The sequence below is a fragment of the Pectinophora gossypiella genome, chromosome 4, assembly GCF_024362695.1.
Source record: "Pectinophora gossypiella chromosome 4, ilPecGoss1.1, whole genome shotgun sequence".
NCBI lineage: Eukaryota > Metazoa > Arthropoda > Insecta > Lepidoptera > Gelechiidae > Pectinophora > Pectinophora gossypiella.
This window is the reverse complement of record NC_065407.1, coordinates 9,919,354-9,937,671: the sequence shown is the minus strand read 5'-3', so window position 1 is coordinate 9,937,671 and position 18,318 is coordinate 9,919,354. Positions and strand designations below refer to the sequence as shown.

The 18,318-nt window shown below is 41.2% G+C and overlaps 2 protein-coding genes across 4 annotated transcripts in view; one reads left to right on the top strand and one right to left on the bottom strand.

Moving 5' to 3' along the window:
- The window catches only part of LOC126366522 (phosphatidylcholine:ceramide cholinephosphotransferase 2-like), a 112,077-nt gene that overhangs the window by 49,842 nt on the left and 43,917 nt on the right, over positions 1 to 18,318 (top strand). The window lies entirely within an intron of this gene.
- Positions 1 to 18,318, bottom strand: part of LOC126366506 (spondin-1) — a 32,413-nt gene that overhangs the window by 10,837 nt on the left and 3,258 nt on the right. For all 3 annotated transcript variants that reach the window (XM_050009634.1, XM_050009633.1, XM_050009632.1), the window contains exons 3-12: positions 12,837 to 13,089; positions 12,317 to 12,440; positions 11,817 to 11,971; positions 11,309 to 11,487; positions 10,528 to 10,658; positions 9,712 to 9,931; positions 8,875 to 9,046; positions 8,042 to 8,229; positions 7,299 to 7,553; positions 5,775 to 5,945 (exon numbers count right to left, since the gene is read on the bottom strand). In XM_050009634.1, the coding sequence (XP_049865591.1) occupies positions 5,775 to 5,945; positions 7,299 to 7,553; positions 8,042 to 8,229; positions 8,875 to 9,046; positions 9,712 to 9,931; positions 10,528 to 10,658; positions 11,309 to 11,487; positions 11,817 to 11,971; positions 12,317 to 12,440; positions 12,837 to 13,089 (1,848 nt within the window). The remainder of the gene's footprint in view (positions 1 to 5,774; positions 5,946 to 7,298; positions 7,554 to 8,041; positions 8,230 to 8,874; positions 9,047 to 9,711; positions 9,932 to 10,527; positions 10,659 to 11,308; positions 11,488 to 11,816; positions 11,972 to 12,316; positions 12,441 to 12,836; positions 13,090 to 18,318) is intronic.

Below are 18,318 nucleotides of genomic sequence, written 5' to 3'. Positions count from 1 at the left end.
ATGGAGATAATCTAATGTAACAAGAGATTTGTGCGATTTGTCAAGGTTTTGAGCAAGTAATCTAACAAGATTACCTATATTTTCTGTTCTGAGCCTATACCTATATTCGGAGGTGACATTTACGTAGGTTTAACGTCATTCTCAGTACCTACGGACTATTCTTTTGACTTTGTAGATGTTTACGGATTATGATCATGAAACTCAACTATCAAATTCTAACGAGAGCGAGATTCAAGATTTGAAAATCGTGATTATATAGTTACAGTTGCCACCACCTGCTCAAAATAAAATCCATATTATTATCTACCTACTAGTCGTTTATTTCCTTTATAAGAGTGTGAGTATGAAACCGTTGTTCAAATCCATTGTTCAATTTCCTGGTACAATACAATATCTCTAATCTTTTGAAACTTTAAATTAAGTTCATTTGAAACCGAAGTAACAGCTAGTCTGGTTTACGATCTTAACTGCCGATATAACGAGCCAAAGTAAACTCTCAAGAAGATATAAAGTAGATACCTACTACACGTGATATTAAAATGAAATATTTAGCTACAGTTGCACATATACTTTTTTTACTTACTTTTAAAATCAATTTAGGTTTACCATCACATGATGTTTTCCTGAAGCCAGATAACTATAGACAGGTATATGGAGGAGAAATATTTCATTTGTAATCTAAGTACGAATACTTACATACCTATAGTTCAGAATTGAAACGCGAAAGTATCTCTGTGAGTTTAGGTATGTGCAGATACAGGCGCAGAATGCATACTAAAAACCCAACGAATGAATATACAAAAAAAAACTAATGGAATGCAATGTATAGTTAGTACAAGTGCAGGTAGTATACAATACAATACACAACTCTATATTGCACAAACACACAAGAAAAATAACAATTCCAGATAGCTACCTATTGCACCTATTTTATTACATAGCTAAACCGTCGCAGGGATTTGGAATGTAGTATGTAGGTAAATTAAGCAGTAGATTAACATGAAGTGAACATTTCAGAGAGTGCTTTGAGTAATTCCAGTAACGGATTTATGCGCTATACTCGTATTATATAATTGAACTTTACACGACCGAGTCGCGGGCGGTAAGCTACGTGGTGCCTGATGTCATAGAAAATAATCGATCTTTTAATCTCGACTGATGCTCTATGCTAATGAACGCCACAACACTGGTTTCCGTAGTTTGACAGATCTAACTCGTACCGTATGCATTGATGCTATTGTAAAATATATAATTACTAATTGTACTGAACTGATCGTATAATATAAATCTGACAATAATTAAGGTATCTCCTCATGACTCCGCCCACTTGTCAATTCGATAATGACTCACACACGGATACCTAGAGTCAAATCTGATGTTTATCAAATGTAAACAAGAACGAAGATCACGTCATTTGTGATGTTAAAAGACCCGTAAATATGCAAATGGGAACATTAAAAGATTTATGACAAAAATGACTTTGTATTTCATGCCTTCGTAAGTTGAACCCGGGAGGAATATCTAACCGAGTACCAAATGTTAGATAGACAAGAATCGATCGGCCTAATCTGGATTGATACATCACTATGCTAATGAACGTCACAACACTGGCTTCTGTACTTCGACTGATCTTATTCGTACCACGCCTTGACGCGATTTTAAATTGTTACCTATATTGAAATATTGTACTTACTGAACTAATCGTTTTGTATTATAACGATCTTCTTGCTTGAATACCTACCTAATAAAAGGAAAATTTATACCTATGACACAAGTGACAATGAGAAGAGAAAAAGAAGACGAAGAAGAGAAAAGAGAAGAAGAAGAGAAGAGAGTGACAATGCATAGGAAACGGTAGTTCGGAGGTTGATACGTAACTTAAATAATATGTATTAGATAACGTTGTGATAGCCAAATATATTATCAGAACTATGACTAAACTATGAATATAGGGAGTGGCGCTATCGGTGTTCCCTTAAAATTATAACTTGAGTTCCTTTAAGACAAGGCTGAATAGGCACCTTTTGGATTAAGCCCGGGACTCCGTCGACACTATCGTAACCTCTTCATTTCATTTTAAAAAAGGAATGACCCCAGCTCTCAAGGTTCATAATAGGTACAAGCTTAACATAGTACTAATAAGAGATAGCATTTACCTACACCACTTCACAATCCGAGGTAAAACAAAGAGGTGTTCATATTAGAGCCACCTTCTAAATTGGAGTTCGTTAGCGTGTAGGGAAAGCCCAAGAGGTATTCATGAAACAAGGCGAAATGTTCTCGGCTCAGGTCACTGGGCCGTGAGTGGTTAGTTTCCACAGTCTAGAAGATTTTTAAACCGTTAATATTAATATTATAATTGCTCTTTATCAGTAACTTTTTTTTAAAGTGACTTTCATTATGTTTTACGTTTTCGTTTTAATTTCGTTTTTTTATGTTTTAAGTCCAATAAAGAATTTTTGTAATTTATTGTATTGTATTTTACCTAGTTTCAATTGTATATGTTCGCCGCACCAGAGTTTTATTTCCACCATATCGACTCCATAGGTAAAACTAGTAATTTGGGCTCTTAATTTTTCTGATATCTGACATACGTAAATATACTTCCACAAATCCTGCCTGGAGCAGCGTGGTAAAGTATGTTTCATACCCGTTACGGTTGATTTAAGGCGTGTATCCAACAGTGGAACATAAAAATATTAGGCTGTTTTTTTAATTATGTCTAAGGGTGCCTTCAAATAGGGCAAATTAGTCGTTTTGCTATTGCTCTGATGTCGGGCGACAGTCGCACTATTTGAATCCATACAAAGTGAGTGAGTATCCACAAACCACTTCTTAAAAGGTAACCTATTGTAACAATCTCGTATAAAGCAATGGAGATGCGCAAGCGCCGATGAGTCATCTGGCCGGTCGCCAACGACCGGGAGACGCGGAACTACTCCCGCGCCCTGTTGCAGCAACATGCTACATGTTACGAGCATGCATTGCACCGCGTAATTGCGAATGCTGGAAACTGATTTATAGGCCCGCTATTCCGTAAATTGAAAACTAGATCGTTAAATCGTTTCATTATTACTATGTTCAATATAGGATATATTGAGATACTTACATGAAACCTTGTTAAAAGCAGCAATATTTTATTTTGACTTTACTACCCGTCCATATCCATAGTTCGATTAGATACATGCCTAATTTGTGAGCAACCCCTTATTTAAGGGTAAATAAATGCTGTTTTGACTACAGAGTTTGTTATCGTTATTACAGACGCAGCCATCACAAAAATACTTTTACCAATGTATAAAAACAGTAATAAGCAAATGATATTCCTATCCCTGACTTTGTAAGGCGATCAATGCGACCACCATAATTTCTGAGGTTGATTTCTGGTCGCGCGAATTAAGGAAATTAACTCAGGTGTTGGTGTTTGTTTACTGTTTCACCACCAACCCGCAGTGGAGCGCTGTACGTAGTGAAATATACCCTTTTCTCCAGGAAAGTAATAGGCTTTCTATAGGTAAATTATGAAAAATATTCGACTCCGTTTTGAACATTACCTGTTAGTATAATAGTCTTCAATTTTTACCCACATTGTACTACTTTCTAAAAGTTCCTAAGGTAATTTCTGTGAGCATCATGTTATCAACATTTGCGGACGTCATGACACTTTATCGCCAATGACGCTGACACGTCAATATTGGCGTGGAAATGAAATCACGGATGGTCAGTGGGCCTGTATGACGTCACGACGGCAATCTATGGGGTGAAAGGGTGCTAATGGCTCTATCGACAGGTGGACAAACAATGGTTATGGCCCGTGACGTGAAAGGCTGTCTTTGATGAGCGGTTCAGCCGAACGTTGACGTCACATTGCCGCATGATGTTTGAGAAAGGTGTCGATATACTATACACATCATCATTTCCCCAGCATTATCCCGTTTTTCACAAGGCCCGCTTACCTAACCTGTAGATTTAAATTGAAAGGTCCGGTTGATGTCGTAAGGTATAAACAAAGCAATAAAGCACTCAACATTACTGGCGGGGCTAACATTTCTCCGGCATTATCGGAGGGGTGGGGGGAAGCGATAGAAATGTTAGCGTAACCGCGCGGCCTTGCCCCGGTTGCCGGTCCCCGCCCTCCTCAAGACTAACTACCATGCTGATTATTATTTTGTTACTATGTACTGTTTATATACGATTTATTTTACTTTGGCTGCGGAACATTTTGTGATAACCGACTTAAGAAATTGACCCTTATGGATATGGGATATTTTATTTATCTTCACTCGTTTAATTTTCTCCTTTTTTTAAAAAAAAAAAACAATCAAATGCACCTTTACACTCGGACCCCAATAATCATAGACAACCCTTTTTTAATTTGTTTTAAATTCATACCATACACAAGCAAACACGTCCCGTTCTACATCATTTAGACCTTCGCTATTTTGTACCCACTCCGAAACATTTTTATTTATTTGTACTGTGACTACGTTTAATACACGCGGGGTAAGTGTTTTGATTACATTCGTGTTGGTTTACTCAACATATATTTTTTATTATTCTTTATTCTGTGCCTGTGGGTAATCGATGACCGATAAAACGTGTAAACATAGACCACTTCAACCCACTTGAATGGTTTCATGGCAAATTGTTTTCGTTTGTCACTGTTGCTGTTTTAATTAAAACACGATGTTCTTTTTCATAACAGAGGTCACCACTATACCTTAATTTGAAAATGAACTTTTGTAAATTGACTCGTACCTATTATCGTATCTCAGGCGTTTACCGGGTGCGTCCACATGCTGTTCTGATCACTTGTGATTCTGCTTATCCAAAAGAAGATGGGTCTGAGTTGTGTCAATCTGTCTGACATTCTTGTTAAACCAACTTTATCTATTTATTGTTGGCAAAGGATTTGGCTATATCTTCTCCTGCCTGCTCTTGACTTGCTAGATAGATAGAGTTCGAAAGCAATTCCCAAATCAGATGCTAGTGATTTGATCGAACAACATACAATCACCCACACAGCTAGCTAGCTAAAACGCTTAACATGATCAGCAGCTGAAGCGAAACGCATTCTATGTGTCGTCTTTACTCTTAGTTCATCAGAGAATTTGCTATGACCATCGAATAAGGAGTAAACCGATGTGTAGAATGGCACCTCCCTTCTCCACATCAGCGGTTGATCTAGGTATACCTCACGCCCGCTCGGTCTTACTTTAGTTTTCAATTGTATGGCGTCAGGGGTCGCACACACGAATGCGCGTGTAGTGTCTGTGTAAAACGAGGATTTTTCCAAGAAGTGTCCGGGGTGTGCTATGGCGTAACGCACAGGTATTGGACATGCCCAGTGGATCAACGCGCCGTCAAGGGTCCTGACAGTAGCAATCGCTGAATCTGCTAATTGTAAGTTGGACTTTTATCATTATTCGGAGCTAATTACTCGCACTCTGTGAATCAACGCTATCGCGCCGGCAGCCCGCAGTGGACGCTGTTCCACTTGCACTGTATAGTATAGACTACCTAGTCTGCTGGACGAAGCAACCGCGATCTGTATGGTAACAAATATCGCACTGATTTCGAAAATGAGGCACGTGGATGCACTAAACCCTAACCCATACATAGGAGTTATTACACGACAGTTACATGAACAGATCACACCCAACAACAGGACGAGGGGCTGAAAGCAATCTCAGAAGTACTAGTTGGGACAAAGATGAAGATGAAAGAGGACATTGAGATTTACGAGTTACTTTCGCAAGAAGAACTAGACTCACCAATAAGTATCCGGCAGGTGCTAGTACAGTCCTCCTGTGTCAGGAAGTTGTTCCTAGTACCGCGGCAGCCGCCGTAGTTGAAGGGCACGCACATGCCCTTGGCGGCCGCGAACGCCCAGCGCTGATACAAGCCCCGGCAAGGACCTTGCTCTGGCTCCTCCATGCAGATACCTATAAGTCAAATCAAATATTATTTATTGCACACACAAACAAGAAACATTTTAAAACATACACAATAAGATTACAGCACAAATGGCGCCCTTCTTGCTCTACTGTAATTAACACATAGATACATATATAAGTCGTGTCCGTTCCTTAGGTGTGGACCTACCTATATCTATCCTGGATTCTTTTTTTTTTTAACTACTTGGCCGGACAAATGGGGAGCGCTGAAGGCTCTCACCCGGTACAACGTTTAAGACAACAGGCCTGAGGGTGCCCAGTTGGGCGCGAACCTCGGCTCAGGGCGTCGTCTGGCTCAGGGCGTCGCCTGAAATCCTGGATTCGAATCCCAGTGGGGATATACCACAAAAAATATTTTGTGATCCTAGGGATCGGGATAGGGATTTGGTTAGGATATTACAGGCTGATCACCTGATTGTCCGAAAGTAAGGTGATTCGTGCTTCGGAAGGCACGTTAAACCGTTGGTCCCGATTACTTATTACTTCACTGCGATCGCTATTTGTAGAGTCGTATGCTGATTGACGGAATACCGTGGTAAAACCACGATCACCCTATACGTCTCTAAGGATAGCAGAACTATGTTTCGGCTCCGGTTGAAAACACACATTGCCTTCTTTCTTATTCACTAAAAATGTTACCATAATATAAGTAATACTAACTAGATTCTAGCGTTGCCACATTGTCACCACTTCAGTATCGTCTGTCGCGACACATGACACAAACAAAGTAATGTAAAAACCCATTAGTAATAATTACGTATATTGTTTTGTAAATTTCAATTTCAAAACATTTACATATTTCACACACTTATTTGAAATGTAAACATCAAGTTTAATCTTTCTACATTAATCTTAATGCGAGAAATATACGGAAACACGTTAAAGATCTCATTACTTACAAATGATTTAGTTCACATGTACTTGTCGTGCACACATCATTTGTAGATATCATTATAGTCATTGTAATAGAGATGGACGTGAGTGTCAAAAGATATTCTGCGTATTAAAATAGGCTACAGAGCAGAGCCCAAGACAGGGAGGGTTGGAGAAAGAAGGGGGAGGCCTTTGCCCAGCAGTGGGACACTAACTAGGCTACAGAAAAAAAAATAGGCTACTTGAGAATCTGTTCAAATGAGATACTCTTTACGAAACGTCAAAACAAAAGTTTTCTTTAAGTTAGTAAGGAAATAATGTCCTGTGACGTCATCAATAAAAGTGGTAACACGTGGTACTCATTGTAACTTACTTCGTGAATAAAATTCGAAATAAGTCGAAACATTTAATGAAATTGATTTAATGCGGTTGCACTAATACCAATAAAATTCTACAAAAACAACTCACGCTTAGCAGTCATCATATCGATGGTGCAGTCCTCTCGTTCCTGGCACGGTCGCTGCTGCAGCAGCTCGACCCTGGCGGAGCACTCCTGTTGGCGGTCAGCGGGCACCAGCAGTAGGCGAGTCCGGAATCGAACCCCACGCCCACATGACGCCGAGCAAGGGGACCAAGCTGACCACTCAGTAGTGGGGCAAGCCGGGTCGGATATGTCACTCTCTTGTTCTGTGCATGGCGGCTCCATGCATTTGCGGTTCTCCTCTGAACAAGGATAACAGGGATGATTCATTAAAAGTAAGAGCGGAGGCAACAGACTTGCTATTTACACTTTTATTTAGTACCTATTAGGTAGGTACGCAAAGAAGTCTGTCAGATGTTGCTATCACTGTCAACTAGGAAACTATGAAGTACACTTTGATTAATGATTAATTTCTAGATCAGCCAATAAATTATTTGCTTTATACCTTGCAGATAGGTAAGCGGACACTAAACTTCTGTCTCAGAAGAAGAATTCTTGGTAGACATCACCACACACACACACACACACCCATACACACATCATCATACATCTATATTTTATTTATTTTTACACAATAAATAAATCTTATTATTATTTATTAGTCTTCAGTACAGCTACGATTAATTGAAAGTCGCTTTACAATCGTAATACCGAATGTCCTTTTAAAGTCCAGCATTGTTTAACTGTTGTGTTTAGAAATGTCGGCATTGGGGGGTTAAAATAAACTCACCAGTAGACACGAGCGGACACTTCTTGTACCCCATGTGGTTGACGAACGACCGGCGGCGCGTGCTCATCCCGATGCCACAGGTGACCGAGCACTCGCTCCACGCGCCCCACTCCGACGTTGCGCACACGCCGTCGTTGTTCTCTATTGGAAGGACATCTGACTCGTTGTCTTGAGGCGCTGTGTCTCCTCTGAAGAATACGTGCTGGGGTTACAAGTCGGCTGAATCTGCCTTCTTTTGTAGAGTTGTTATTAAGTCGACAAGGACAGAAGAAAGAAGGGCAGAAAACCGTGACAATAGCTTTAGTATAGCTTTTTATTTGACGTGATTTATTGTAGATTTGCCGCAGATGGCATTAACTACTTGGCCGGACAAATGGGGAGCGCTGAAGGCTCTCACCCGGTACAACGTTTAAGACAACAGGCCTGAGGGTGCCCAGTTGGGCGCGAACCTCGGCTCAGGGCGTCGTCTGAGAACGTGACAACAGCGTAACTCTCTTACTTTAGTAAAAAACAGCACTTAAAAAGTAAACTTTAGACTACATGTTTTTAGTTGTGAATAGGGATATATGATAGTGAGAAATGTTATGAAAATCAGCCTCGGATCTTCCATTTTTGGTGCACCTAACCATAAACAATCTGCTTATAATGTCCACATAATCATGGTATTACAACAAACATCTACTTTCCAATTTAAAAGTTATCTATTATTTATTTAAAAATATTATATAGATTCTACTCGATACTAGTTTATCGATACTACTCGATCTTGTATCGAACCATCTTCATTTTTTTTTTAATTCAATAGCAGAATTTTGTTTTAGCTAAATTCTTACTCGCACTCCGGCACGGCAGCGACACACATCTCTTTCGATACAAGTTGGCGGTCACAGGCGAACATCTGCGCCTTCTGCGGCATGCGGTACTCGCGGGTGCGCATGCGCAACCCCTTGCCGCAAGTCACGCTGCACGCCGACCACTCTGACCACTCCGATACCGCACATTCCGCTGCAATGTTAAAGTTGAGATACTGCTAATTTCGATTAAGAAGAATCAAATAACAAACAAAACAGAATGACTGAAAGTAGCTCTATCTCTTTCTCGCGCTACTTGTAAGAGAAAGACGGCACTCATTTAAGAGCTATGAAACTAAAATTACGTAAGTATTTCTGCCAAAATAGGCATCATTAAGCACCTTGGAAATTCAAAGGTCTCTCGATTTGATCCTAATTATTAAAAAAACACAGAACAGCTGAGGGTATAGTATAGACAATCTATCTTATGCTTAAATCACGTCAATATTACTTGATTCGCTCATACTCCTGATTTCTATGTATATTCTTAATGGATATGATTGCCTAAATGTTTATTTTTATTTTTTTAAAGAACGTCTAGGGCCCTGTGCCGAGGTTTTTCTTGCAGCTTCTTTTCCCCGGCTATACAGGTTGTGAGAAGCTGCAGTAGTTTTAGGCGGATGAGACGTTCGTTATGTAAAATTGACGATTCAAAGTGTAACTATGTTACCTACTGAATAAAGATATTTTTGAATTTGAATTTGAATTTGAATATTTTGTTACAAAATTATGAATGTATACTGATCCTAAAACAAGACTCAATTCTCCAAAAAAATCGTCCACAATAACTATAAGCGCATTCTTGACATATTGACTTACGTCGATTAACAGACTGCGTGTTCTCAGCCTCTTCAATAACTAAAGCCTGCAAGGTCTCCTCATCACAGGACCTAGCTATGACCTTCTCTCTGGTCAGGTACAGACGGGCCATGGGCGCGATGGAGCCCCCGGGGTTGTAGAAGGGAGCGCGCGGGTCCTCTGGGTACATAGGGGTGATGCGGTACATCTTCTCTCTTGGTACCGTTTCGGCGTTCGGTGACTAGGAAGAAAACAATATTAAATTATTACTTATCCACATTCTATTCGGTGTTAGTTTTTATTGGTTGCTTTAACAGTAAGCACGGTGAGCTGTGGGTACTTAGTTCATCTTGCGATGGATGTACCTCTGACTAACCTAGTTGGGAAATAGTCAAGAGCGTTATGTTATCCACATTCAAAAAGAATAACAAGTCCTTCGCCACTGTAATTTATATTATTTAGGGTACCTTAACAAAATGTTAAAAAGAAATCCGGTACGAGTATGTCCGTCCAGTCAAAAAACGTCCCCTCCTCCATTTTTTCAATATGTAGGTTATCTTTTCATATTTTTTTTTACTCCCGCTAAGTACAGTAGTGGATGCCATCTAAGGCGTAAAGTCTACAACAGTATAAGTAAAAAACATATTTTAGAGGCAATTCAAGCAGTTAATAAAAGACCAAATCAAATCAAATACACTTAATTGCACAGAACTAAATTACATCAATCAGGCAAGACCATTCTTGACCAAAAATAAAAATTCTTGAATAAAAATTTGGAACTTAAGGTACGTTTGGAGGCATGAACGAAATGTTGTCGCGACTTAGCAAGCGTCTTACCATATAAGAAATGCCGTTATCAGTGCCCGCATCGTACGGGAAGAGGTCGACAACCTTCTCCTCGACCCAGGTGCAGTCTTTCAGGCACAGGTCCAGTCCGGTGACACCCACCACCCAGTCGGGGGATGGACCTGGAGACGAAGATTAATAACGGTTTTTGTTTTACTTTTTACTAGATAACCCGGTGAAATTTATATCACCTTTCCTATTTTTCTCACCGTTTAAAGTTTAAACATTCTCTGGACTACAAAAATCTTTCAAAACCAAAATCAGCCAAATCGATCCAGCTGTTTTCGAGTTTTAGCGAGACAAACGAACAGCTATTGATTTTTATATAATATAGAAGACGAAAGATTTCAGGAACAAGTCATGGTTATTATCATCAATCCACTCATCAATCAATGTTCGTACATTAGGTTAGGATCGTCCTTTCGACCCAATATAGATAAGTCTAACCATAGAAGCATCCAATCGACTCACTACAACAACCACTTCAGCGCCCCGACATCGACCCCGCCGACGTGGTCAAAGTTTTATCTCTTTTCAGACCACTTCTACGTTCAAGCAGATGCAATATGCAGTGAATGAGCTGCATCTCAATAATTTGATGAAACTTCAGTATTTGTAACGTGCTGACTTCCCCAGCAAAATCTTAAATACTTAGGTTCGAAACAGATCGAGAAGTAGTAGCATAGTATAGTATGCTTATTAGCTTAAGGTATAAAATGTGGGCCTTATTGCCGGCTTTAAATAAATAAATAAAGTACATAACATTACTTACCGAACATAGAAGCAAGCGACAGCAGATGGCGCCGTCTGTCGACAGTGAACGCGGCACTGGTGTTGGCATTGACACGTGGATGCCATAGTCCGGCAGCCTTTACGATAGAGCGTAGGACTCCGCCCTGCTGACGGAGCTCGCGTTCTAGGAGGCCCACGGAACCCCACTCGGCTAGAGATCTACGGTAAAGGCATAAATAGTATGGAAAAAGTTAGAATCATCTTCAAAAACGACATGCTTTATATCTGAATACGTAGATGCGATTTCGATCAAAATAAATGAGTGACGTGTAGATCATTTAAAAAATACCTAAAAACCATACTCAGATAGAGAAAGAACGTGCCATTTAATGACGCCAGACTCGAATCTAGGACTCTTGGTTTGTATATCAAGGTATCCAAGCTTTTATTTCTACACCAACGCTACTATAGAAGATTATATAGACCATTTTTAACCATCATAGAAAAGATAATTAAAAAAGAGTTGCTATATCTTAATTCATCATCACCTGAATCCGTCAGTGGCAATCTGCCCCTCGCCCCAAAAGCTAAAATTCTTAGGATGAGTGGCTCCGATGACGTCAGAAAAGTGTGTCAGCCACAGCGCCTGCGTGGGGAAGTTCTTGGGGTGCGTCTGCGGCGACCACAGGCCCTCGAACACCATCTGGGGGAGTAGTACAGAACTACAGATAGGTACTTAGTTCTTAGTGCTCGCGTTTAGTTTTTATCTTAGGTTTTTCTTCCGTCAAAAGTACCTATTTGTTTTCGCTCCTGAAAAACCATATATAACCAAACATAATGTCTATATACGTCACAGGGAGGTCTGAGGCCTAGCTTCAATCAATAATATGGAAAACCACTCCGGAAAATCATTTAAACAGTGATTTCTTCCATCATCTTTTCAAAAAGGTCATTCGCCTTCAATTAAACTGCAGTATTTTATCCATGAAAGTAACAAAGTATTGTAAGTATAAGTACCAAATGTATTCCGTAGGAACTCTTTACGAACCTTATACTTGGCATCGTCGCACGCGCAGCAGCCGGGCGCAGACGCGGAGGTATCTTCGCACACGCGTTTCGTCAACTGACCATCCTCAGCGAACCATCGGGATGCATTCTCCACAACCATTGCCCTGAAAAATAATAATAAAGTCTTTATACTGGACATTATCAAGTCTTCTAGTCTCTTCGCTGTGGTTTCTCCGAAAAAACTCTATTTATGACGCCTTCAAATTATCTTTTTATGGTCAGATATCATCAGATATCACCAGTGCCGCTTCCCGTTCATCCAAACAAGTACCAATGCTGTTTGAGAAATCGTTGACCAGTGTTGACAGATTGACATAAGGTGACATGTGAATCCCGTATATTTTATTCAATTACCCTATCGCTTTTCGTAATCGTTTGCAACTTAGCTAAGGCCCCTATTCTGTAACATTGAGCGTTAATCGTCTAGTTGACTACTATTAACGATTTGCCCTGGAGAAACACAGTTTTTCATTCGTAACTAACCATACATGTCTACTCACTTGATAAGCACGCATCCGGATCCAGCAGACGGAGCTTTCCACATGACCTGGACTTCTGTCTTGGGCAAGTCATCAGCTTCCACCACGGAGTTGGTGCATGTCTCGTCAAACTTGGTCAATGTATCAGCGAAGAGTTGGAACTGACCCTGCTTGCGTGGGGTCCGGCCCACTGCTGGGTCCAGGGGCTCCAAGGTCAACTTGAAGCCCGTGAACTGCTGAACGACGTCGTGTGTCCGTGAGCCCACTAAGGTCACTGTTGGAATATTATGGTGTCAAATAAATATGATACAACTTAGAAGCCTTGCAACGAACATTTGTCTTTCTAATCTGTGCTTATAAGTGCGACGTTTCAAGTATTTAACAAATAAGGATGTACATTGTACAGTCACGAGCATTAATATATATACACTTTAGTACCATGTCACATTAACTTTTTTGACAAATTGAACTGTAAGTCTCACTAAATATCAAATATGTTAGTGCGACAGAGTCCTAAAGTGGGTACATTATATTGCTTCTGACTGTACGTACAGTATACCTGCTATTTACCTTTATACGTATATCATGCAAACAATCGATCGAATGGTATCGAAAGATCGTAAGTAAACAGGTCAGTAGTAAACTCTTTCTACACTCTGCCATCCAATGGGCTATAACAAATCCATCACATTAGACATAATATATTATGACCAGCCATTTTCTACATCTCTACTTCCCCAGGATCATACCCTGAGATCATACTTAAGCAACATCGAACATTCTAAGTTTCTGGTTTTATCCTCAACAGTATCGAACGTCTTGCCTTTATTTAATGTTCTGCAACCATTTCTTTATGATTAAACTTTCATATATATCACGGGACGCATAAATAAGTTATCGTTAAGTTAACTGGAGCATGCCACTGGTTTAGTCGTTATCATCGTAACAACTTAACAGAATATGATAATACCTCGCTTACATTACACTTGATCGCGATTCTACCTTACGTTGTACCGGGTGATAGCCTTCAGCGCTCCCCATTTGTCCAGCCAAGTAGTTAATGCCATCTGCGGCAAATCTTACAATAAGTTACGTCAAATACATCGGCATTCTGCTACGTTAATCTTTTAAAATGTCCATAATAATTCTGCGCTTAATTATGTCGAAATATTACTATTAAGTACTCGAAAACTTCTTCCTTGGCAACTTGGCTAGCGAGTACCACTACCTAAATATCTATTACTAGCTTTTGCCCGCGACTTCGTCCGCGTGGCGTGTTATAAAATAGAGATCTTTGTGTGTGTGTGTGTGTGTGTGTGTGTGTGTGGGAGTGCATGTCAAATTTCAAGTATCTAACTTATGCAGTTTAGATTTTTTTGATACAACATTTTTTTCCCGCTAAGTCCCAATTTTCAAAATACAGCCATAACTAAACTTTATATTTACTAAGGTATGCATGCATGCTAGATTGAAAACATCTATCTTACGCGGTTTCGATTTTTTCATACAAATGTTTTTTTCCTGCTAACTCCCGTTTCCGTGGGAATTTTGCAATATCCTACATGCATGCCAAATTTCAAGTGTCTAACTTAAGTAGTTTAGATTTTTCATACAAAAGGATTTCCCCGCTAATTCCCGTTCCCGTGGGAATTTCGGGAATTCCTTTCTTAGTGCACCTCTACGGTACCTAAGTTACGTCCCTTCCAAATTTCAAGTGCGTACGTTTAGCCGTTTAGGCTGTGCGTTGATATGGCAGTCAGTCAGTTTCTCCTTTTATATATTTAGATACTTTTGATTTATGTGATTTCCGAAGATAGAAGCAACTTGAAATAATTACCCAGGTCAATATTAACAACGATCTTATTACTCGTATTTATGACACCAATTTCGCCAAATTATAAAATCAAGTTGCTAATGCATGCGACATTATTATTTACTATATTTTTTGCACACCAGCAGTATGATAACCGCATCCTGCTCGTGGACCGCTATCAAATGTCAAATTACTACGAATAAATGCATCAGTGCCGTCGGAGTTACATTTAAGCACGTGTATATGTGAAAACTTGGATATGATATAAAAGAATAACAAAAAACCTTACGACAAATACCTACACGGTTGCCTCATGTACAACGAACACTACCTCTGTTCTGAAAGTATTGTGCGAATATTGAGATGCATTTTATAGGATTTTTGGGTTAGATTTATTTAAAATATTATATGGAAAATTTTATTATTTAGTACAAAACAACATACAGTATCATTACCAATATTCTAATACATAAACATAATATAAAAGTAACACAATTTATGTAATCTTAACTTATAAATTAACAATTCAAGACCTTACGTGTCTAATCGTCAAATAATCCCCCCCGAGATATTCCAGGCGCAAAGGTCCCCATTACACTCGCCGCATTACCACGTTGTATGGCGATGGACAACCTTTGCACCAAGAAAGAGCCCGCACGCATATCAGACCCCCTCTCTCTTAACCTACGCCCCAGTTCCCTAATGAAGGCTATAGCCTCCAACCCCCAACATCCTGACGTCTCAAACGCAAGCGGTACAAAATAATAGTTGCCCACTAGAGCCGAATATTTGTCCCGCTTTCTATCCGCGGCAAACTCAGCCGCGGCGCCAGCCGTCCGCACCGTTCGGCTGAGATGCGAGGCAGCGAAAGTGCTGACGCATGTGGCATCCCACAGCAGGCATTTTCCCTTCCGCCACGGCACCATAGTCAGGCCGTCCGGTCTTTTGCCGTCGGAGCGGCAAAGACCCGGGGGCTCCAGCACACACGGAATGTTGGCGGATATTAAGGCCCTCCGGATGATGTCATTGAGAGCGTGGTGGCGCGGAAATCTTCCTAAACACCGAGAGCAACTCAACGCGTGACGGCCGTCCGCCCCCACCATGGAGCCGCAGATGCATCTATGAGGTTCGCAAACATCACAGCCCAGACGGAGAGCCACCGCCACACGCATCGAGTCATCGTCGAGAAGTGTTCCCAAGTGAGGAGCCGGTAACGCTTGTAACCACGCTCCCGATTCTGCCCTCGAGACTCCCTTGAGTCTGGCCAATTCCACACCCACAGCTGCACTCGTGAGCCCAGCAAGAGCGTCCCTAGCCGCCACATCATCCCACGCCCGCTGTACCTGTGGAGACTCGGGTAAGGGCGCACCTGGAAAACGAGCTGTCCACCTCGACAACGCATCGCCAACAAAAGGTATGACCACTCTGTCTCCATGGGAATTTAACATTTTAGAGACAAGGTCGTCAACCCCATGCGCCGACGCAAGAAAAGCAGGCAACCCCACGTCCCCCGCACTCCTCAAACCCAGACCCCCATAACGAATGGGCAAAGACGCCTGGCACCATTGGTCATCGGAAAAGGACACATTTAAAATAAGTTCTGCAGTATCCTTTAGCGTGGCATCAAATAAAGATACCTCACCTGGGCACAGCCACGTTGGGGTAGTCCTCAAAAGATAAGTTATTTTAGGAACCGCGAAACACATTCTCAACAGTACCAGAGCGACATGGGCAGAGATGCCCCTAAGGCGCTCCTGAGCGAGAAAAAGAAGCTGCCTCCTGAGCTCTATAGCTTCCGGAATAGCTTCTGGGAAAATTGGAGAGCCCAGTAGGGTAAAAGTCCTGTGTGTGAGGTCCTTGAGACCAGGAAGCACGCTATGGAAAATAGTTGAAGAAGAATAAGTGGGTCCGCAGGCGAAAAACTCGCATTTAGTCGTATTTACCTCCAGCCCCAGCTCCCCAAGACGGGGAAGAAGAGAACACAGGTCTTCCTTTACATCCTCAGGCTTCCCCCCCAAGATCCCGTCATCCAAGTACCAAATATTAAGGGGAGATTTCAATGACGATATTACTTTATGGATCGCAAGGCTGAAGGTAAGCGGTCCGAGCGGATCGCCCTGCTGCGCACCCACCTGGGAAAGAATCAAAGAGTTATCGAAAAACAGGTTTGAAGGAAAATTATACACTTGGTATAGAAAAGGATATAAAGAAGGGATATTTTCTTTGACCTCAGCTAACAGGACATCCCTCTCCACTGTATTGAAAGCGTTTTTGACGTCCAATTTGATGACCACACAGTCCGCGTTCCCCGCGTCCGCTACAAATGCGCGCGTGGCATGAATCGCAGCCTCGCACCCCCTCTGCGTGCCGAAGCCCAGTTGCTGCGGCTGGAGATACTGAGCCATCTGTTCTTTAACCGCTCGGCACCCGAGCTTGGCCACCAAACGACGAAAAGTACTCCCCACAGCAATCGGCCTTACACCTCCCTCCTTCTTGGATAAAGCACACAAAGACGCTCCGTACATGTATGGGCAAACTTCGGGATTCAGTTGCCCGCTGAGTAAAAAATTACACAAGTTAACTAGAGACTCCAACAAGCGATGCGCATTGTCGCCCGCGGAACTCGAAGTCAGCTCCTTTAAATGAGCTGGTCGAATTCCGTCTAAACCCGCGGCTGACCCACTGTGAAAATCACCTAGCGCCTGGACCACATCCTCCACCTTTACTGTTAAGGCTTGAGTGGAGCTATTTGGCGAAGGTGGAAAAGATAAAGGCCGGGACGGAGCCGGGTGCTTTGACTGTAGGGAGGCAAGAGTATCAGGGCCCGGAGGCGCCATTGAATCATCCGACATCAGTAAACTAGTAGTATTTAAAATAGTGAATACTTAATGTTTAACCTTCTACTGTACAGGATGTTTTATAAGATAATGGCCCCGATTCCTGCAGACATCTCTTAATTTTACTTTAAGTTATACCTGTCATTTTCTTATCCGCCGAAAAGGAAAGGGACGGATGATTGACAGCTCTTAATTTTAGGAAGAATGCGTAAATAAATGAATAACCCGGGCGAATTTTTAGACGGTTGTTTTAGATTTGTGCTTAAAATTGACGTGTGTTCCATAAATTTTATGCTTGTCGATTACCCGTCCCTTTCCTTTTCGGCGGATAAGAAAATGACAGATATAACCTAAAATAAAATTAGATGGTATTTACAGGAATTAGCACCAATGAATGACAAGATTAAAGCGAACTCGCAAGTTTTTCTATCCACTTAATTTAAATAAATAAAATACCTACTTATTAAGCGGCCTCCGTGGTCCAGTGGTTTGAGCGTTCCAACAATCCGGAGATCCCGGGTTCAAATCCCGGTGCGGACATATCAAAAAATCAAAAATCACTTTGTGATCCCTAGTTTGATTAGGACATTACAGGCTGATCACCTGATTGTCCGAAAGTAAGATGACTCGTGCTTCGAAAGGCACGTTAAGCAGTTGGTCCCGGTTACTACTTACTGATGTAAGTTAGTAGTCGTTAGATGAGCCGTGTCAGGGGCCTTTGGCGGCTCAACAGTAGCCCTGACACCAGGGTTGATGGGGTTAGTAACCCACCTCACAACCCACACGATAGAAAAAGAAGATTAAGTGATTACAATAATCGTCAGACTGAGTACAGTATTCGTCAAGCAAAACA